The sequence below is a fragment of the Caretta caretta genome, chromosome 13, assembly GCF_965140235.1.
Source record: "Caretta caretta isolate rCarCar2 chromosome 13, rCarCar1.hap1, whole genome shotgun sequence".
Lineage (NCBI taxonomy): Eukaryota > Metazoa > Chordata > Testudines > Cheloniidae > Caretta > Caretta caretta.
In genome coordinates, this window is record NC_134218.1 from 32,225,611 (window position 1) to 32,249,371 (window position 23,761).

The 23,761-nt window shown below is 42.1% G+C and overlaps 1 protein-coding gene across 1 annotated transcript in view; it reads right to left on the bottom strand.

Moving 5' to 3' along the window:
• UQCC1 (ubiquinol-cytochrome c reductase complex assembly factor 1) overlaps window positions 1-23,761 on the bottom strand; it is a 93,550-nt gene that overhangs the window by 61,053 nt on the left and 8,736 nt on the right. Inside the window, exons 2-5 of the mRNA XM_048820036.2 lie at window positions 21,712-21,816; window positions 17,416-17,520; window positions 9,780-9,887; window positions 7,020-7,092 (exon numbers count right to left, since the gene is read on the bottom strand). Coding sequence (XP_048675993.2) covers window positions 7,020-7,092; window positions 9,780-9,887; window positions 17,416-17,520; window positions 21,712-21,816 — 391 coding nt within the window. The remainder of the gene's footprint in view (window positions 1-7,019; window positions 7,093-9,779; window positions 9,888-17,415; window positions 17,521-21,711; window positions 21,817-23,761) is intronic.

The following is a 23,761-nucleotide window of genomic DNA, read 5'->3' on the forward strand; positions in this document are numbered from 1 at the left end:
GCTATCTCCCATAACCTCATGTGAGGCTAAAGCTACCAAATTGCAGGGCTAACTAAAAAGTTATAAAGGAAGGGCAAGACAGTGGAATTTCAAGCTGTTAAATGTGACAAACTTATCCAAAAAAACAAAATCATGCAAAAACTGAAAGACACCCAGAATTTTGGAAAAATCAGATCTCCCAATTTGCAGCTAGCAAGAATGCCATGGGCTAAGATTTCAAAGCAGCTAAACTTATTGTCCTTTTTCAAGCAAAGCTGTCCACAACAGAAAGGAATCTTGCCACCTACCGGTCAAGTGTTTGGTTAAGGATTATACCATGACCTAGGAACCTTATAGATGGCTAAAAAAAATTCAGCTGAATTTCAACTCACAGAGCAACACCCTGCTACCTTTCCGACCCCACCAAAATGCTCAGTCAGATATAACAGTTTTCAAAACATTAAACTTTATTTCCAAGGTAAAGGTTATAGACAATTTCTCCTGCAGCTTAAGACGAGATTCAGAAGCCAACTAGTAAGTCAAAGCATTACACCTCTCAGGAGTGAGCATCATGTGAAGAGGGATCACTAGAATTGCACAGCCTCCAGCTGTCAGTTCCTTTTCAGCCAAAGAAACCAAACAAACATGCAGCTCATAAGAGGAATGAAAAAGAAAGCTCTGTGGGATGCTGTAAAGTCTGGTGTAGTTACTGTAGGCTGAGCGCTATCAGTCAGGTACAATGAAAAATGAGAACTTCTTGTGCTGCCATGATGGGGGCAGGGAGAAGGTCTTAGATACAATAACAGACCTCATTAAAGCCAATGGGTATGCCAAGCACTTTTTCAGGTTCAACAAAAGGAGCAGCCAAGTCCCTTTATGTAATAAACACAGCTGCAGACACTGAAAACTACCACCAAGTCCCTAAACTGCAAAATCAAGCATGAGCTGACCCAGATAGATAAATGGCCTTCCGTGGCTGCAAACACAGCGCCTAGAAGACTGGTTGCAGCCTGTGCATGTGGAAAGAGATAGAAAGCCAGGAGGAATGGTGAGCGTAAACCTGAGAGGAAGCAGAGACAGAGATTTGTGGGCCCAGAGTTCATTAGAGTGGCAGACACAGGCATTTCTGGGCAAGGAAACTGCTTACTATATCTGTATTGTGATCAAGCCAACGGTGACAGTGTGTATTTTTTTTGTAAACAAGATTACATCCAGAATACACCTGACTCGTAACACTGATTTCTCATGCTAATGGAATCAACTTTGCTAGGCCCTGGTTTTTGGCTAACTGCTCATGTCAACGGGGCAACAATTATTTTCTGAAACGTCCTTATGTTTAATATTAGAAGTGGAGACCTTTATAACTTTCATCACCATATAATTCTGACAAGTTTCCAAGCCCCCTTCTTAGTTTATGTTCCACGCCCCTCTCATTTTTGGATGTGTACACTTTTGGTTTGATGGCCATTTAAAAAAAAATTAATGGGGAGCATTAGAACTAAATGTACAAAGTGCTTAGAAAGACACAGTGGGTGAGGTATCATCTTTTACTGGACCAACTTCTGTTGGCGAGAGACAAGCTTTCAACCTACAGAGCTCTTCTTCAGGCATGGTAATGGCTTTGTAGCCGTCACATACACACTTTTAAAGATATCAAAATCCATGAGTTCGGGATATTTTGTAGCAGGCTAGTGAAATAAAAAGGACAGTTTGCACAGGTTTATCATTTGTAAATTATGGGGAGGCAATGCCTTTATGACAGCCATTCTTTCCATCTGCTAAAGAATTGTGAAACTGCAGTAAAACAGAGCCAGGGCATATCTGAATAAATCTGCCCCTCCCTGCCCCCTGCAACAAAAGAACTTTAATTAGAAATAAAGCTATAGTAACATGTTTTTATAGTGGATCTAAACATGACATTAAGAACACAGTTAATGCATCATTTTGTAACACAGAGGCATCCTTTAGTTTTAATCCAGTTAGAGAATTTTCAGTAATTTTTTCTTTAAACAAATGAACAGCAGAATTTCACACACAAATGTGTGCATTATAATTTAAAGGATCTGAGAAAATTTCAAAACTTGTTATGTAGTGACATTCTTTTGCTCAAGCAACTGTTTTTAACAAAGGATTAATGAAAAAGTTTTACAAAATGAACTATACTAGTTTTTGTAAATTAAAAATGTGTTAGCATGTTTTATAATGGGGTATTCATCAAAATTGTCAAATACAGGGTTGTTTTTTTTTAATTTAAAAACTAGTTTTGGGGACCCCTGTATGGATTAATTTTCAATACCATTTTTTGAGAAGTTGGGATATATATAGAGAGAAATCTGGACACAGTTGAAGAAACATTGACATATTTCTATTACTGTTCTCTTTGATTTTATAGTTCACATCATCTACAGTCCAGTTCACACAGTCATGTCTCCTCTAGCTGGGGGTTCTATGACAGCCCCTGGGCAGTGCTTAAATTGCTTCTCTTTCAGACAGTGCTTGATGATTCCCTGACATCAACTTGTACAACTGCTTGCATAATGATTTTAGGCTTTCAGGCTCGATACCATATTTGTTCGTCAATGTTAGCTAGTACATGCCTATTGAATAAATATCCCCTTCTCTTTCAACATCCTATTGAGCATCTTGTTTGGGTCTGGGTAAGATCAGATCAGGCCCAATCCATTTGCTCCTTTGTAGCTGTCAGTGTCCAGATTCTCCACAGTATCTGAAAAACCAATGCTCAAATGCTGAAAAATTTAAAGTATCAATGTACTTTTTTTAATAATGTACTTTTAAAACATTTTACTTTGCGTGTCAAGAGACCTCTTCAGTTTGCAGTTTCAAAGAACATTGCCTCTGTATGGTCTCAATCCAAAAGGCTCTAGCAAATTAAGCTACCATGGCCAGGTCCCCTCCAAGCACCTAACCATTCTTACATGCAACATACCTATAACTCATCTCTGTACAACTCACTATTTGAATCTTTTGGGGTCTTCTGGTTGGGGTCCAGAATCTCAAACAAAACTTGGGTCAGTGGTCTTGCCTCATGCTTCCCCTCCACATTGTCCCTTTGCCCATGTTGTTTATCAGCAACTATCCCTGTTGCTCTACTCCCATGCCCTGTCTCAAACATCATTTGTGTCACTGGGATGTGTGTTCAAGTCCTTCAGCTTTGCTCATATAACGTCTCTTCATGAGCTGCTTGACTGATGGTGTTGGTGAGGCATGCTTCAAGGTGCTTCCATCTTTAATCAACAGGTCTGTTCTTATCCTTTTTTACACAATACTTTCTTAGCCAATAGTTTAGGGCTAGCACTTCAAAAGTCCATTGGTCTTCCTCCCTAAATAAGGAGGAACTTCTGTTTAAGGGAATAGGAGAACAGGGGCTGTTGCACACTTAGTTTTGTATTATTTTTATATCTCAAACTTTCCTGAGTCAGTTCTCTTACAGAATTAACGAATTATGTGATAAATAGGTACTCAAAGTTAAAGAAGTAGTTAATGATTTAAGCATGTGAAAACTGACAGAATTTGTAACTGGATCCTAAGAAGTTGTAGATTTACTTCGACTGTGATCTGCATTGCCCTGAAAAGGCAACTATCTGGCCACACTGGTTTTCACTAGAAAGCCACAAACAAGGTGGAAAACTCAATGAATGTTCTTGCTGGACATTGTGTAATGCTGGGATCCAGTGCAGATTTAATTACCACAAATGCAATGAACCAGTCGAGCCTTTTTAAAATTTGTCATTAAAATTCATACTAACACTTTATTTCAATTCTCATTTTATTTAATTTTAATCTTGTGATTAAAAAAATTTCGCTGCAAAAGACAGTTGTTTTAGACAAAAGGAGGAGGGGATATGTTTCTTAAGATAGGAATAGTCCTTATCTCCTTCCTTTATGCAGTTATAAAGCTATAGCTTGTCTTTTTAAAAAACGTTTATATTTCATCTGTAAACATAAGTGATATTATACTACCCCCCAAAATCTTCATTTTACAAATACCCTGTAAACTGATGTTACAGAAATTTTAATCCTATGATTAAAAATACTCTTGTTGCAACTGTTAGTTTTTTTAGAAGAAAGGAGGGGCACATTTCTTCAGCTATGCCACAACACCCCCTTATTGAAGTTACACAATTCTTTAGCAAAAGGAAAAAGTATCTCTCACAAAGGGTTTCTCCACAATATACAAATGATAAGCCTCTGTAAAATGTCATTTTTATTTCACTAGCCCTCTACAAAAATATCCTTAAGACATGGATTTTGGTTATTTTACCTTTAAAAATTTGTGTGTGACACATCTACAAAGCTGCTTCACTTACATTTAACAATGCCGTTTTCCCCCATTACCTTTAGAAGTGTGTGCTACAAAGCACTTATTAATGCCCTGCTTTTTATGCTAATCTTTTAAGTTTATTTGTAAAACTGTACTTGGCGTGACTATGTTAAAAAAAAATCTAAATTCTTTTAAAGTCAGGAAGAAATAGCACTCTTATCTCTGGTAAAGTGTTAGCAACTCTCACAAATTCATTTCAACTAGCCTCTCAAATTAGACTAATCCAAATGAGATACATCCAATGAAGTGAGCTGTAGCTCACGAAAGCTTATGCTCAAATAAATTTGTTAGTCTCTAAGGTGCCACAAGTCCTCCTTTTCTTTTTGCGGATACAGACTAACATGGCTGCTACTCTAAAACTTCAAATTCGACTGTGTTTTACATACAGTAATAAGTCTTTGGAGCAGTTTTTGGTTGGGGATGCTTTTGCACAGTGGGCAATTCATTTAGGCAAATTTTTAAAAGCACTATTTAAAAAAAAAAAGTTTGGGGTCTTTCTACACAATATCGCTATCTCAAAAACTTGCATTTTTTAATCTCATTCATTTGTTTAAAGAAAATATTACTGAAATCTCTCTATCTGGGGTATGACATTTCAGTTCTAATTCTAGAATTTAAACAGTTCGTTTATTGCGGGAAGGGGCATACTGCTTCAGCTCTGATACATCCTTATGCAAAAACCTGCTGTGTTCATAGTGAGTCAGGAAAATCAAGACTCCTGGCCCAAGTCCCTAAAAGGCAATGGCTTTAGACAAACTTTTCACTTGTTCAGGAAAATGCATTCATTTTAATGACGTGTCTGAAGAATATCTTCTGATTGGCTCAGTCAAAAGGTGTGGCTTGTTCACGGCTGATTGTCCCAGAATTGCTGGTATTTAACTAGTGACAGCCATTGGGGTCAGATGCTTTTTTATTTCTATTTTAAAGCTCGCTCTCCCTGTGATAATTCACTTTAATTTCTCTCTCTGCTATTCGACCAGTGAGAGGCTTTTTTCCTTTTTTGTTATTTTAAAACTCTCTATCACTTTGTTTACTCTGCTCTATTTTCCCTCTTTCTGCCATTTGACCTGTAACAGGCTATCGGGCTTTTTTTCCTTTCTTGCAGTTTTAAAACTTTCTCACTTGTAATATTCCACTTAATTCTCTCTTTTTTTTTGCCTTTTTTCCTTGTCTTGCTGTTTTAAATTTCTCTTTCATTTTGTCTTGTTTAATCCCCGTTATTTTCTCTGTCTTTTTTCCTGTCCATGTAACTAACTCTTATTTTCTGATAATCCTCTGTTTTGTAAATTATTTAAAAAGTGCTTAATGCTTCTTAATGCTAGTAGCCTATTTAAAAATACCTTAAAATGACACTAAATATATAAAAAAACCAGCACAAACACTATTTATACATTTAATCCTAATGCTCCCCAGTTAAAACTAAATTCAAAATGGCTGCTATGCCAAAAGTGTAACTGTCCAAAAATAAGACTGGGGCAGGACATAGAAGAGGGCATGGAAACCTGTCAAAATTACGTTGTGATGAAAGGTACCGAGGTCTTCACTTACTAATATTAATATTAGTTGTGTTCTGATTTTTTTTTCTAAATTTTTACCACTATCATCACTGTAAATGTTCTGCTAAATAGAATCAGAGACCCAATTAAAAATGAAACGGAAAACCCTGGTCATGAGCACATATAAAATACCAAAACTAAAGAGAAATTAGCCAAGAGAATGTTTGTGCATGAAGGAAAAGGTCCCAGATTTTCAGAGCTAATGGTGAATCTTAGTTCTTAGGAAATTCATATGTAATTTCCATCAGGTTTTTTGACAATTCAAATAAGCATGAAAAAAAAGCCACGCTTCCCACACTGACAAACAGCCAGCCCTGTTGTGTGGCTGGAGAAAGGGAGTTGTGTCTCCAGGAGCTAGCTGTCCCACCCCCACAACAGTGGAGAAGGGTCTTCCCAGTCTAAGACACTCCCATACATCAAGGGGAAAGAGTGTTCTGGTTGTAGTAAGACCCTCCCCTCTATCCAGGGGCTTGTCCCAGTTCTAGACCCATGTGCCAAGACAGGGTATGGGTGAGTAGGATGCAGAGCCTGTTTATGTTCTAGCCAGCCGTACTCCTGAAACGTGGAAAGGAGAGGAGTGTGCCTCTGGGTTCTAGGTGGCCCTGCCCTTGACAAGAGCTCAGGGGGTGGGGTTGTGTGTGTGTGTGTGCGTGCATGCATGCACACTCCAGATGGCCCTATCACAGGGCTGGGTAGAATGCCAGGGGCATGCTGTAGCCAGCCAGCTATACCACAAATACGGAAAGGCTGAGAATACAGATTTCAGCCTGCCCTACCTTGGCCACAGGGGAGGGGCATCTTCAGGTTGTAGACAGCCCTCATGGGTGGATCACGCTGGGTTCTGTCTGGCCACATCTTGGAATTCTCACCCTCCCTCCCCCCAGTGCAGAAGGTGTAGGAGAATGAGACGGCAGCAGCAAATTCATTTTCCGTAGTCTGACCCAGCTTCATAAGGGGGGCATGGGGCACTGCTCTTAGGGCAGGACAGTTCTATACAGCCCTACCCCCACTACACAGGGGAACGCTTTTGGTTTCCAGCCAGACCAACCTGTCACAGGCACTGGGTAGTCCAGGTTCTAGCCAGCCCCAACCTCATCTGGGGCACACTCCAGGTTCTAGTATCCTAGAGAACAATAACTTACTGTGAAAGAATTCCTCGTAGTCAGTTCTCTCCACACAGCAAGTGTACATGCGCAGAGCCGCTATCTTAATCTTCTAGAGAGAGAGAAAACACAACACATGTAGTACTCACCAAAAGGTCGCCAACAAGTCTGGATAAGTTACACAAGCGTACTCAGTGCTCTTCTATGATCAGATACGTGTATCCATGTGTTGGATTAGACACTCATTTTAATGCCCTTCCTTAAAGCCATCCCAAAGCATTTCAAAAAGAAACATGTGCAGATGGGCCTGTTTTGTCTTTTATGATTTCCTCCAATATCTCTCAGTGTTGATTTATACTATTCTGAGATGAATTTTGCACAAGTCAATTTTTAAATATTTTTAAAAATAAACCATTGATGTGCCAAAGATTCATCAAAATTTCTCTTTTTAGCTTCAGATACACTAATAGAACAAGCAAGTTTAAGGTGCTAAAAGAAAATCTCAGACAAAGACCTTGGTGATATAGATTTAACGTGCCCCAAGACTTGGTAGTCTTGTTTACTGCCTTCCAGTGCAACACTAGCCTGTTCATTACATTTTTTAAAAATAGGATACAGGCAGTCCTCGACTTTACGATGTTCAAGTTACAAGGAACGGCACTTACGACGCTTCTACATTGACACTCTGATTCGACTTATGACTATAGGTTTCGAGTTTACGACGCTCGATCCCAGAATGGAATAGACTGCAGTTCCGAGTTCCAACATTCCGACGCAATTGTAAGGAATCAATTGTGTTGTAAATCCGAGGACTGCCTGTATACAAATCAGAGACAGAAGAGGAAAACTCTTAACTGCTCCCCTCCATTCACCTTTGGGAAGGGACTGGGAGAAGTAGGGAATTCACAGCACTCTCCCTCCACCTGTCTTTGGGACTGCTAGGGAACAATGAGCCCACCATTTTAGGTGAACCCACCTCAAAGTGAACCATAAACCCACTGCACTGGTAGACCACCTAATCAGAATGTGTGCCCTCTGCATTTTAAGACAGCACATCAAAATACCAAAAGGTGAATTTAAATCTGATCTGACTACAAGGAAACTAGGGAAATAATTTCCAAAGGAGGAGAACAGCTTTAAGGCACAATTGTTCTCCTCATTCAGTAGTCTTGAAGTTCTGCCAGAAAAATGGAAGATTTTGACATCCAAAGCTCTCTTAATCAGAATTATGCCTAAACTCTTAAGCGCCATTACAATTACAATTGAAAATGCACCACTTGAGTTCAGACTTTGTGACAACACCGATACAATGAGAGATTGTCAATGCAAAATTATTTCAGTTAAATTTTATGGAAATTTTGTTCTGGTGTATTGTTACCTCTGCACAATGACTGAAACCAATATTGTTAGTATGGGCTCAGTCTCAATTAATTTTCATCCTGACTTTATAATCCTCCATAAAATATATAATCCATTTTCCTTTGTTTTATTTATAGTCTTTTTAATGACCCTTTTCACCATAGTACCTGAACATATTACATGAAATTATCCTCCCAACATCCCTGTGAGACAGAGTAGCATAATCACTATTTTAGGGATGGGAGAAACTGAGGCACAAAGATTAAGTGATTTGATCCAGGATGACACAGGAAATCTATAGCAGAGATCTCCAGCATTTGCCATACGCAATGTTAACTGCCCGTTATTGGAACATCCTCATTCTTTATTAATTCAGTGTGTTATCCGGAGAGAACTGAGCAGAACATATATTCTCTTGAAGAAAAACTGAAAAGAAACAAGCCTCTCTCTAAATAACATGCATCATCCCAAACACATGCACAGACACCAATAACCACTCAAGAAGGTCAGATACACACATTTAGATCTTTAAAGGAGGACACAACTCAGTTACTATATATAAGGGAAGTTGAGTTACACACAAACTTAACTCAGATTTCAAATCAATGTAAGATTAGCACAAGAACTGTCACGAGATGCTCAGCACTCAAATTCTTATTTTCATTTTTATTGCTATCATTATAGCACCTAGAGACCCCAACAAGATCAGGGCCCTTAGTGCTAGGCACTGTACAAACACACAGTGAAAGACAGTCCCTGCCCTGGAGAGCGTACGGTCTAAATAAGGAAGGCAAAGGGTGGATGAAATTTTACAGGTGGGGAACAGAAAGATTAAGTGACTTACCCAAGGTCATACAAGGAGCCTGTGGCAAACCCACGAAATGAACCCAGGTCTCTAGAGTCCCAATCTAGACTCATAACCACAAAATCCATCATCCCTGTAAGCCCAAGTCCCTGGGCCAAAAGCAAGTGATAACAAAGCAGAGGCAGTGTGGTCAGCCTTTGTTGGGACCAAGAGAGAAAGCAACATGCAATGCTCTTCAACAAAACCCTCTGGACAACTTGGAGTGGTGTTCACAAGCACCCAAAGGGAACTGCTGCCAGCTTCCATTGCTGGAGGGTAACTGTGGTGTGGGAACTTTGATGGATGAATAAAGTGAGGAAATAATTTTTGGGAATCCAAATGGCCTTCACACTCATTTACACACCAAAATAATAAAACTCCTACTTGTGTCAATGGAGGCCCTGTGCATATATCAAGGCAGGTTAAAGCCTTGGGTTATTATTCTCCATGTTGTGTGAGAGGACTTTATATGGGTAATATGAATGGGACTGTGCACATAAATATCCCTCCCATGTCACAAAGAACCTAGTTTTCAAAACAGATGTAAAGTAACCAACTACAGGAAAATATTAAGACTACCAAAATAATTGCTTTACCCATTTGTTATATTTCAGTGGTCCTGTGAATCCCATTGCTTCTATTATCTTTGTGAAGGCACTCACTTTCTCTTCAGATGGCTGCAGGGAATCTTTTGCAGCAAGAAACTGTAAGGTAAAACAAGATAAAATCTAATAAAACACAGAACCACATGTCCTTATCCCAGCAATTCAATCTGATCATTTTCGACAAATAAAAAATAAATCTGAAATTTTAACTTCCATTGTAAGTTATCTTTATAACTAATGCATTGCACAAAACTGACATACCAGCACTCCTGAGAACACACTACACCTATACACAGATTACTCACTGATTCATTTTATTTCGAGTGATAAGAATCTGTATACACACCTCCAGCCTAGTTTATGGGGGCCTAACCAATAAATTAAAGTAGAACTGTACCAACATTAAAGATTGCCCAGATATAGACATGCTAAATCACATTAGAACAACTGAAAGACAATTACTCAAAAGTTAGAAAATGACAGAATATTCTTGCAATGTGAATTTCGTTGCCTTATGTATACATATTTATATATTTTAAGGCAGAAAAGACCTTTAATGGTCTTCTAGTCTGACCTCCTCTATTGCACAGATAATAGAATTTTACCTAATAATTCCTGCATCAAGCTTATAAATTGTGATTGAGCTCCAGTGTATTTTTAGGAGGACACCCAATCTTCATTTAAATACATCGACTGATGGAGAATCCATCATATAACTTGGTAAGATGTTCCAGTGATTAATTTATCTGATAAAAATGTGTACCTTTTTAATGTTTGTTTTAGGTCACCATTTCTAACAGGTATAGTGCAGAAATCTGCCTACATATTCTGTACCCTTCTATACCAGTATTCCAGTCATGTGTATTATCCTACCAAGACTCTATGATGCCAACTATGTCACAGCTGTGATTATTCACTAGTACTTATAGTTCTTCCTGTTTATTCCTATACTCCTTAATGCTCTGGGCTGCTATGCTGACAACCTTGACATGCAGAGGCTGCCTGGGCTCAGCTATACGTCAGCACTCAAAGTCAGATGATGTGGCAGCAACAGCAGCTCCTCCAGGAGCAGCAGGTCTTCTACAGCAGTGGAACCAGGAAGCAGACAAAGAAAAAGAGCAACCGACAGGAAAAGGCCAGTTCCTGGGGCAGGTTTACAACATGCAGCGCTATCTCTGGGTTCAGGAAACCAGCATGGATTGGTGGGAAAGACCTGGGATGACCAGCAGTGGCGAGAACTACTAACTGTGGTATGGAACCTATCATTTAAATCAGCTTCTGTACCAGATGACTGGAGGGTAGTTAAGGGGATGCCAATATTTAAAAAAGGCTCCAGAGGCAATCCCAGCAATTACAGGCCAGTAAGCCTAACTTCAATATCAGGAAAATTGGTTGAAACTATACAAAAGAACGTAATTATCAGACACATAGATGAACACAATTTGCTGGGGACGAGTCAACAAGGCTTTTGTAAAGGGAAATCATGCCTCACCAATCTATTAGAACTCTTTGATGGGGGCCAATAAACATGAGCACAATGGTGATCCAGTGGATATAGTGTACTTAGACTTTCAGAAAGCCTTTGACAAGGTCCCTTACCAAAGGCTCTAAAGCAAAGTAAGCATTCATGGAACAATAGGGAAGGTCCTCTCATGGATCAGTAACTGGTTAAAAGACAGGAAGAAAAGAGTAGGAATAAATGGTCCGTTTCAGAATGGAGAGAGGTAAATAGTGGTGTCCCCAAGGGGTCTGTACGGGGACCAGTACTGTTCAACATATTCACAAATGATCTGGAGGGAGGGGTAAACAGTAAGGTGCCAACATTTGCAGATTATACAAAATTACTCAAGATGGCTAAGTCCAAAGCAGACTGCAAAGCGTTACAAAGGGCTCTCACAAATCTGGGTGTCTGGGCAACAAATTTGCAGATTAAATTCAATGTTGATAAATGATAAACAAAGTAATGCACAATGGAAAATATAATCCCAACTATATATACAAAATGATGGGGTCTAAATTAGCTGTTACCATGCAAGAAAGAGATCTTGGAGTCATAGTGGATAGTTCTCTGAAAACATCCACTTGAATGTGCAGTGGCAGTCTAAAAAGCTAACAATGTTGGGAATCACTAGGACAGGGATAGATAAGACCGAAAATATTATTATGCTGCTATATAAATCCATGGTACACCCACATCTTGAATACTGTGTGCAGAAGTGGTCACCCCATCTCAAAAAAAGATCTATTGGAATTGGAAAAGGAACCAAAATTAATATGGGTATGGTACAGCTTCCATACAAGGGATTAAAAAACTGGGATTTTTCAGCTTGGGAAAGAGATGATTAATGGGAGGATATGATAGAGGGCTATAAAATTTTGACAGGTGTGGAGAAAGTGAATAAGGAAATGTTATTTATTCTTTCACATAACATACGAACTAGGGGTTACCCAATGAAATTAATAGGCAGCAAAAGGAAGTATTTCTTTATTCAACACACAGTGAACCTCTGGAACTCATTGCCAGGGGATGTTGTGAAGGCCAAAACTATAACAGCGTTCAACAAAGAATTAGATACTTTCACGGAGGATATGTCCATCAATGGCTTTTAGCCAACGTGTGCAGGGCTGCAACCCCATGCTCTGAGTGTTCCTAGCAGCTGTTTGCTAGAAGCTGGGAGTGGACAAAAGGGGATGGATCACTTGATGTTTGCCTGTTCTGTTCATTCCCCCTGAAGCACCTGGCCGTAACCACTGTCAGAAGAGAGGATACTGGGATAGATGGACCATTGGTCTGACCCAGTTTGGCTGTTCTTATGAGAGACTTTCATGGGAAAGGCAACCTTTCTAGAGATCTGTGTTGACCTCAGCTCTACAGCAGCAGCATACAAACATGCGGTGCCCCATAACCATGGACAAGCGAGTCACAACTGTCACCTAGAAGCTGGCCACCCCAGAATGCTACTGGTCCATAGCGAAACAACTCTCTGTGGGGAGATCAATCACTGGGGCCACTGTCATGCAGGTATGAAACGCAATGCCAAAGAAAAAGTACTGTTGCAACAAGTTATAAAGTTTGGTGATGCTCACAAAGTTACTGATGGTTTTGTATGCATGGGATTCCCTAACTGTATTGGGGCAACTGATGGGACCGTGTGCCTATTATTTGCCCACTCCATCAGGGCTCAGAATTCTTATACAGAAAAGGGTATTTCTCCACTGTGCTCCAAAGGCTTGTGGGTTTACAACCACTGTGGCAGGCTTACAGACATAAATGCAGGGTGGTCTGGAAGGCTCCATCATATTAGGCTCTTTCAGAACTCAACTCTATTTACCATAATGGGGAAAGGACAGTGAATGGTGTGGACATTGCTCCATTTATTTTGGGAGCCTGGGCTTACGCTCTGCTTCCCTGGTTCATGAAGCCATTCATAGGCTGCTTGGTCAGACGGGACTGTTCAACTACCGCCTCAGTAGCAGCAGAGTGACAGTGGAACGTGCACTGGGCCGTCTAAAAGGGAGATGGCACTGCCTGGGAACAGGTTGGAAGCAGTCAAAAAAAATCCCAAAGATTATAGCGGCATGTTATATTTTGCACAATATTTGTGAGAGTAAGAGAGGAAAAATCAATGGCAATGGGTGGGAGGCTGAGGCGTAAACACTTGCTCAACAGTTTGAGCAGCCAGCAAAGCATCCAATACGAAGTGAAAACAGCAAGGGCAATGTTGTCAGGGATACCCATTGCTCTTATTTTGATTCTCAGGCCTGAAATAGTGCAGGTGAGTTTTTTGTGCAGCTCAGTGTTGTTTACGGGTGGTGGACATCTAACGTTGTGGCAATCCCTATTGCACTGTGTGTCTTTGCCTGTATGTGTTTGTGAAACCTTATGAATTAGTGCAAATGTAATTATTTTCTGTGTAAAATGAACTGTTGACTCCTTATGAATGTAATGTTAAAGGCTTTTATGATTAAACAACCTATTATGTCACAAACAGAAACCTTCCACTGAAATGAAAAAATGACTATTAATTATAAAAATCAAACAATCCATTGTCTAACTACTAGGAACTACATTAAACCAGCAATGAAACTAAACAGCGCAGTGCAATGCACAATGCATGGAGTGAGCTTAAAGTCAAAGGCAAGCATACATTTTGGCCCTGCCTCTTCTGGTTCGTGGGCCTTCTGGCATAGAGCCCTGAGGCTCGTAGTTACTAGGGACAGTAGGGGGCTCAAAAGAGCTGGGGTCCTAGATGCCACTGTTCTTGGTTCACTGAGCTGGGCCCTGGGAGGGGAATAGACTCTGGGAGCAGTGCTGCAAGGGTATAGCAGGGAGGAACTGTGTTTGTTCCTAGTAGCCTGTGTTGTCCATGGGCTGCGTAACTGGTGTTGGTTTGCAGTACCACATTGCCTGCTTCCCTAATAACAACAACAGGACATTGGCTTCAAGAGTTGCTAGAGAACAGAAACAGCTAACAGGAGAATTTTGCGAGGGAGTTCTCCAGGTGAAGGAGAAGTGACTACGTGGCCCTTGCTGTTGTCTGTCTGTTTGCTGCTTGACTGACCTATACATTGTGGTCTGTTTGGGGGGCTGTGCGCTGAGCCTAGCAGCCTGCCAGGCAAGGCTGAGAGCTTCTTAACAAAGCTTTCATCCCTAATCCCTTTAGCACCCACTCAACGTAAACCAGGAGGCACAGCTACCCAGGAGACACTCAAGGAGAACAGAAAGAAAAGGAGTACTTGTAGCACCTTAGAGACTAACCAATTTATTTGAGCATGAGCTTTCGTGAGCTACTCACGAAAGCTCATGCTCAAATAAATTGGTTAGTCTCTAAGGTGCTACAAGTACTCCTTTTCTTTTTGCGAATACAGACTAACACGGCTGTTACTCTGAAACCTGTCAAGGAGAACAGGCCTTTAAAAACCAGCTCCAAAGCAGCCAGAGGAGCAAGCAACCAGGAACAGCGAACGGGAGTTTTGTGAGGGAGTTTAGAGAAGGAACATGAGAGCCAAATACACCTGATTAACATTCTCTACACTTAGGCCAGTAAATACCCCTCTCTCCCAAAACCAAAAAAAGCTGCAGGAGTAAAAAGAATGCAGGCAGAAGTCCTGCAGCAGGGTGGGGGCTTTCCAGTTTATTGCACTGAATGCAGCATGTATAACGCATGCCTTGTGCGTGGGTGGCATACATGCGCATTTGTTGCAAGCAGCTCATGACCCTCAGAGACCAAGTATGGGCTCTGGAGACCAGAGTGGCTGAACTGGAGGATCTGAGACAAAGAGGTACACAGATGAGAATTTCCGGGACACAGTAGAGTGGTCCCACCCCCAGGTCTGCAGCCTATGTGCTGTTGAGAAAGATGTGTGTCTCAGGGAAGGAGAGCATCAAAAAGAAGCAATCTCACAATTGGAACCCTCCTTCGAGATTATGTCATGGTGTGCTCTCGCCCTGAGAATCTCTCTCCGGGGAAGGGAATCCCAGTTATTAGAAAGAAACAGATAATAATGGGGGATTCATTCATTAGAAATATAGATAACGGGCTTTATGATGACTGGGAAAACCTCATTGTGAATTGCCTGCCAGGTGCAAAGGTTGCAGATCTCTCGAGCCATCTAGACAGGCCTGTATGCAGTGCTGGGGAGAAGTGACTCATTGCTCTGTCCATGTCACCTGCCTCTTCATATTCCTCAATTGCTACCAAAGCTTCTTGTCCTTACCTTTTCATGATTAGTCACCTACCTGTAAGATCTATTATCTTATACTGTTGTGCCCCAGATTTGTTTGGGGACGCAATGCCTGTCTTGACGGCTACTCCATTTCTCCCACATATACCTCCATGTTTTCTTTCATACTGCCTTTCCCTTATACCGGGGAAAGACACTGTAAAAATCTGTAAAGCCACTACCTTGTTCTCTTTCAAATCCCTCTTTAGAATTTAGCTCTGTCATAATGCCTACAAACCATTGCCATCTGATCTAGCCTAGGCCAGTAGCAAGCTGGGATTGTTGTCAGGCTTTGTATATGAATGTTATTGTTCCTTCATTCTCCAACCCACTCCCCTTCTTATATCTTGTGCACCTGTTGTATTTTGTCATTTTCTTAGCCTGCAAGCTCTGTGGAACAAGGACTACCACAGTTATTATTTGTATTATGGTAATGCCTAGAGGCTATCACCAAAGACAAGGACCCATTGTGCTAGGCACTGAACAAAAACATAACAGAGATGGATTCTGCCCCAATGAGATTACAGTCCAAGTATAAGACAAGAGGCCACAATAGACGCGGGGAGAAAAGAAAACAAAACAATACTGGTCAGCAGGATACACTGTGTTCACAGCACACCATCATTAGTTACCACTATTAATATTTAGTCTGACAGTATTAAGCATTTGGTGAATAGCAAAATTTGCTATACCTCCCATCATTCCCTCTCCCCCCCACACACCAGAGAGGGGAAGCATCCTCGTCCCCTTTAAAAGTGGGGGCAACACTTCCGTTTCTTTTCTCCAGATGGAGACAAGGAAAAATCTGCCCCCTATTATTACTTCTCTTCCCATCTCAGCCCCAACCCTCACAGGCCTTTTGTTGGACCTTTCCCAGCAGCTCCCTGTCACCCAGTTGGGGAGAGAGAAGGGAACATGACACTTTTAGTGCTCTGCCTTCTGAAGGGATACCTTGCAGCTCTCAAATCACTGGTCTTGATCTATGATAATATCTACTCTATAACATTTAATGTTCCGATTGAGTAAGTTCATCTCCTGGACTGTTTAAAAAAATCATCACTTAGAAACATATAAACATAGGGCTAGAAAGGACCTTAAGAAGTCATTAAGTCCAGCCCTCTGCTCTGAGGCAGGACCAAGTAAACCTAGACTATCCCTGATAGGTGTTTGTCCAAACTATTCTTCAAAACCTCCAATAATGGAGATTCCACAATCTTCTTTGAAAGCCTATTCTAGATCTTAACTATCCTTATAGTTAGAAAGTTTTTCCTAATATCTAACCTAAATTTACCTTGCTGCCAATTTAGCCCATTATTTCTTGTTCTACCTTCAGCGGACATGGAGAACAATTGATCATTGTCCTCTTTATAACAACCCTTAACATATTTGAAGACTTATCAGGTCCCTCCTAAGTCTTCTTTTCTCAAGACTAAACATGCCCAGTTTTTTTAATCTTTCCTCATAGGGCAGGTTTTCTAAACCTTTTATCATTTTTGTTGCTCTCCTCTGGACTCTCTTCAATTTGTCTACATCTTTCCTAAAGTGTGGCACCCAAAACTGGATACACTACTCCAGCGGAGGCCTCACCAGTGCTGAGTAGAGCAGGACAGTTACCTGCCACGTCTTACATCGTACTCAGAGTAGTTATCAGTCTTTCAACCAGTTATGCACCCATCTTATAGTAATTTCATCTCCAGCACATTTTCCTAGTTTGCTTATGAGAATGTCATGTGGGACTGTGTTAAATGCGTTACTAAAATCAAGATGTAGCACATCTACTGCTTCTCCTTGTCCACTAGGCCAGTAACGCTATCAAAGTTACCCTGTCACAAGTTAAAGGTGTCTGAACCGTGATTGCAACAACAAAGCGTCTGATAATAAACAAATATCAAACTATTCTAACCTGATCAGTGCTGTGAAGCATTCTCCTTTGCTGTGTTATTGCACCACTGGTTTGTATCAATCCACCACATACTTTATTCAACTGGGGTCGGCCAGTCTCATGCCTCTGGTTAAAGTGACAAAAGAGAAGTGAGAACAGTGTTGAGGAATAAGCACTAAAACTGTGTTACATTCAAACATTCACTAATTTACAGTCATAGAAGTTACAGATGAAAAAGGCCTATTAGGTCACCAAACCCATCTCTCTGGGCCCAATACAGGTTTGTTCCCTACTGTACATTTGCTAATATTTTGAATATCCTATGGAATGGGCTGGCAGTTTCATGCATCTTAATATCACGAAATTTGTTCTGAAATTTAATCTAGATTTCTCTCACATTTTTGTTCCATTAATCCTAGTTATACCTCCTTGTACAACAGTAAATAATTCCTCTCTCTCCTTGATGTTAACATCCTTTCAAAGACATTTTATATGGGTTGGTAATTTGATACTATAGTTATCTGAGTCCTATACAAATGATACACCAGGTTAGATAATCAGGTCACCCCCACTCTTGAACAATTACTGCTTAGCCAAGCTATTTAGCTCTTATGATTAATACAATTGGTAAACAAATATGGGCTGTGGCGTCTTCATGGCCTGCATGACAGATTTATATCTCCACCATCTTATCTAGCTGAAGTGGTTCAGCCAGATATCAAGCGTCTAAGGGTATGTCTACACTATGAAATTAGGTTGATCTTATAGAAGTCGATTTTTAGAAATCGATTTTATACAGTCGATTGCATATATCCACACTAAGCACATTAAGTCAGCGGACTGCGTCCTCACTACTGTGGCTAGCGTCGACTTTTGGAGCATTGCACTGTGGGTAGCTATCCCACAGTTCCCGCAGTCTCCGCTGCCCGTTGGAATTCTGGGTTGAGCTCCAAATGCCTGATGGGGCAAAAACATTGTCGTGGGTGGTTTTGGGTACGTCTTCAGTCACCCCTCCCTCCACGAAAGCAACGGTAGACAATCGTTTCGTGCCTTTTTTCCGTGCAGCCGCCATACTGCTGTCAGCAGATAGTGCAGTAGGACTGTTAACCGTTGTAGTCATCCACTGCTTCCGCTGCAACTCTGCTCTCCTGGTGCCATGAATCCACCTCGCAGGTCCTCTCGTCGCTCTGTATAAATATCTATTCTCGTGGCATCCGTCGTCATCCACCGCTTCCGCTGCAACTCTGCTCTCCTGCAGACGCCATACCACGACAAACATGGAGCCCGCTCAGCTCACCACTGCTTTTGTGAGCATTGCAAACACCTTGCACGTTATCCTGCAGCACGTGCAGAACCTGCAAAAGCAGGCAAGGAGGTGACGACAGTGCGATCACGATAGTGATGAGAACATGGACAGACTTCTCTCAAAGCACGGGCCCTGGCAATTTGGACATCATGGTGGTAATGGGGCAGGTTCATGCAGTGGAACGCCGATTCTGGACCCGGGAAACAAGCACAGACTGGTGGGACCTCATAGTGTTGTGGGTCTGGGATGATTCCCAGTGGCTGCAAAACTTTCGCATGTGTAAGGGCACTTTCATTGAACTTTGTGACTTGCTTTCCCCTGACCTGAAGGGCAAGAATACCAAGATGAGAGCAGCCCTCATAGTTGAGAAGTGAGTGGTGATAGCCCTCTGGAAGGTAGCAACGCCAGACAGCTACTGGTCAGTCGGGAATCAATTTGGAGTGGGTAAATCTACTGTGGGGGCTGCTGTGATCCAAGTAGCCAATGCAATCACTGAGCTGCTGCTATCAAGGGTAGTGACTCTGGGAAATGTGAGAGTCATAGTGGATGTCTTTGCTGCAATGGGATTCCCTAACTGTGGTGGGGCGATAGACGGAACACATATCCCTATCTTGGGATCGGACCACCTTGGCAGCCAGTATGTAAACCGCAAGGGGTACTTTTCAATGGTGCTGCAAGTACTGGTGGATCACAAGGGACGTTTCACCAATATCAACGTGGGATGGCTGGGAAAGGTGCATGATGCTCGCATCTTCAGGAACTCTGGTCTGTTTGCACAGCTGCAGGAAGGAACTTACTTCCCAGACCAGAAAATTACCACTGGGGATGTTGAAATGCCTATAGTTATCCTTGGGGACCCAGCCTACCCCTTAATGCCATGGCTCATGAAGCCGTACACAGGCACCCTGGACAGTAGTAAGGAGCAGTTCAACTACAGGCTGAGCAAGTGCAGAATGGTGATAGAATGTGGACATTTAGAAGCTCACTGGCACAGTTTACTGACAAGGCTAGACCTCCGCGAAACCAATATTCCCATTGTTATTGCTGTTTGCTCCATAATATCTGTGAGAGTAAGGGGGAAACGCTTATGGCGGGGTGGGAGGTTGAGGCAAATCGCCTGGCGGCCAATTACGCACAGCCAGACACCAGGGCGATTAGAAGAGCACAGCTGGGCGCCCTGCGCATCAGAGAAGCTTTGAAAACCAGTTTCATGACTGGCCAGGCTACAGTGTGACAGTTCTGTTTGTTTCTCCTTGATGAAAACCCGCCCCCTTGGTTGACTCTACTTCCCTGTAAGCCAACCGACCTCCCCCCTTCGATCACCACTTTCAGAGGCAATAAAGTCATTATTGTTTCAGAATCATGCATTCTTTATTAATACATCACACAAATAGGAGGAAAAACTCGCAAGGTAGCCCGGGAGGGGTGGTGGATGAGGGGAGGCGGGAAGGACAAGTCCACACTACAGTTCAAAACTTATTGAATGCCAGTCTTCTGTTGCTTGGGCAATCCTCTGGGGTAGAGTGGCTGGGTGCCCGTAGACTCCCACCCAGCGTTCTTGGGCATCTGGGTGAGGAGGATATGGAACTTGGGGAGGAGGGCAGGCGGTTATACACGGGCTGCAATGGTGGTCTGTGCTCCTGCTGCCTTTTCTGCAGCTCCACCAGATGCCTGAGCATGTCAGTGTGCTCCCCCATTAGACTCAGCATTGCATCCTGCCTCCTTTCATCTCACTCCTGCCTCCCCTCATTGCGCTCATTTAACGCCTTCCTGGACTCTGCCATTGTTTGCCTCCACGCATTCTGCTGAGCTCTTTCAGTGCGGGAGGACTGCATGAGCTCTGAGAACATTTCATCGCGAGTGTGTTTTTTTCACCTTCTAATCTGCGCTAGCCTCTGAGACGGAGATGATAGGGGGAGCGTAGAAACATTTTCAGCTGCGGGAGGAAAAAAGGGAGAGTAATATTTAAAAAGATATATTTTAGAGAACAAAGGTATGGGGCTCTGAACCGGAGCGACCGTTTGCATCCTTTGTTTTTTGGTAGGCTTGCCTCAGCTCCTTAACTTTCACGCGGCACTGCTGTGTGTCCCTGTTGCAGCCTCTATCCATCATGCCCTTGGAGATTTTGCCAAATATACTGGCATTTCGTCTTTTGGAACGGAGATCTGCCTGCACAGATTCTTCTCCCCATACAGCAATCAGATCCAGTACCTCCCTTTTGGTCCATGCTGGAGCTCTTTTGTGATTCTGGGACTCCATGGTCACCTGTGCTGATGAGTTCTGCATAGTCACCTGTGCTGATCAGCTCGCCATGCTGGCCAAACAGGAAATGAAATTCAGAAGTTCCCAGGGCTTTTCCTGTCTACCTGGCCAGTGCATCTGAGTTGAGAGTGCTGTCCAGAGCAGTCACAATGGAGCACTCTGGGATAGCTCCCGGAGGCCACTACCATCAAATTGCGTCCACACTAACCTAAATTCGACCCGGTGATGTCGATTTCAGCACTAATCCCCTCGTCGGGGAGGAGTACAGAAATCGATTTTAAGAGCCCTTTAAGCCGACAAAACAGGCTTGGTCGTGTGGATGGGTGCAGGGTTAAATCGACCTAACGCTGCTAAATTCGACATAAACTCACAGTGTAGACCACGGCTAAGAGACATGGGCTTGAACAGAAGTAATGACTGTGTGTTGGGGGAAAGTCAGAAGAACTGTCTGAGATTATTTCAGCTCTCTTAATTATAGAATCACAGAAGATTATGGTTGAAAGAGACCTCAGGAGGTCATCTAGTCCAACCCCCTGCTCAAAGCAGGACCAACCCCACCTAAATCATCCCAGCCAGGGCTTTCGTTTCGGTTTTACAAGATCCCTTTTTCTAGATGCCCAGGTAGCAGCACTGGCAAGGATTGTTCCCGCCACCCTCATATGCTAGAAGACTGTGACCTTTTTTTTCATATGTGAGGACCTACGCAAATCCCCAATTCTTACACACTTTAGGATAACAAAATATCCTACCTGAAGAGTGCCATAGAGCATTCTGTCCCACTGTGCTTGGGGCAAGGTTGACTGTATTAATCCACTGCATACTGTAATCCATTGAGGCATTCCAGTCTGGCACTTCTAGAACAGAGAGATCAGCATGCACACAGTAACCAGCAGTGAAGGGGATTCACATATTCTACTGGAAACCAGCAAAAAGAGAAGACTGCTGGAATTTCCAGCTACATTATAACTATTAGTTGTAGGCATCCAAGAAAATCAAAACAATGCAAAGGAAGCTATTCCTATCAACTTGATGGTCATCCATAACAAATTCACACAGGAATACCCTATGCTGTTTTTAACTCTCACTTTGACCTAAGAACCCCGTAATGCCAACTGGTAAGAGGGTTACAGAAATATACTGATTCTGGTATGTACATTCTGATTCGCCAACAAATGTCATGTGAGATCTCAAATGAAAGCTGGTATCAAACTGGTCATTAATATCGTTCATAAAATATTAGGGTTGGAAGGGACCTCAGGAGGTCATCTAGTCCAACCCCCTGCTCAAAGCAGGATCATCCCAGCCAGGGCTTTGTCAAGCCTGACCTTAAAAACCTCTAAGGAAGGAGATTTCACCACCTCCCTAGGTAACGCATTCCAGTGTTTCACAACCCTCCTAGTGAAAAAGTTTTTCCTAATATCCAACCTAAACCTCCCCCACTGCAACTTGAGACCATTACTCCTTGTCCTGTCCTCTTCTACCACTGAGAACAGTCTAGATCCATCCTCTTTGGAATCCCCTTTCAGGTAGTTGAAAGCAGCTATCAAATCCCCCCTCATTCTTCTCTTCTGCAGACTAAACAATCCCAGTTCCCTCAGCCTCCCTTCATAAGTCATGTGTTCCAGTCCCCTAATCATTTTTGTTGACCTCCGCTGGACACTTTCCAATTTTTCCACATCCTTCTTGTAGCATAGGGCCCAAAACTGGACACAGTACTCCAGATGAGGCCTCACCAATGTCAACTAGAGGGGAACGATCACATCCCTAGTTCTGCTGGCAATGCCCCTACTTATACGTTGTTTAATGTATGTGCAGATACTATGGAAGGAGTTTTGTATATACATTTAAAATGGTTTTTAAAGTCTGTATCAAGGTGCTGGTCACTAGCAGAGATGAAAAACAGGTTTTTCTCCAGACAGGAGGTAAGAAATGTCCCTCCCTCTCTCTCTGAGGATGTAAATTAAACATTGTAAACTAACACACTGGATGCCTATTTACACACAAAGTCAAATGTTAACAAAGAAATGTGAAGTCAACAGGGAAGCAGCAAACAGGAAAAACAAGCCATGGGTTGTTATCCTGTCTCTGAGTACAGACAATGAACTTCGGGGGTATATATCAGAGGCAAAGCACTGAGGAAGTAAATGGGCAATGGATATATATTCATGAAAATGGGATGTCAGCCAACCTTGCCTGATAACGCTAAAGATGATTTTGGGTGAAAAACTTCTTTAGACAAGAGGTTAACTTGTTAATTAAATTTAGTCTCTATAAAGCAGGGGGTATTGGGACCCCTCAGTGGGTCGCGAGGGTATTACATGGGGGGGTCACGAGCTGTCAGTCTCCACCCCAGGCCCCGCTTTGCCTCCAGCATTTATAATGGTGTTAATTATATGAAAACAGTGTTTTTAATTTATAAGGGGGGGAATCACACTCAGAGGCTTCCTATGTGAAGGGGATCACTAGTAAAGTTTGAGAATTACTGCTATAAAGCATGTTATGGTTTTGTTTTATACATAACCACGTTTCCAATATCCTTACTCACTATCTTTTGAATCTCTAGTCTGATATACATTTATAGTGAAAACAATAAGTTTATCAGTGGTGCTGTGATGTTAAGCAATCTGCTGGTCTGCAGAGCAAAGCTGCATCTGACAAGTTGGTCTGTATATTGTTCCTTTGGGGACAGCAGACCTGGTATTTCTGTGAGTGTTCAGTGAATAAGGGACTAGACACTACACGGGAATGCTTCAAAGGGACTCAGGGACTTGGTGCACTTGCTTTTAACCTGCAAAGCAA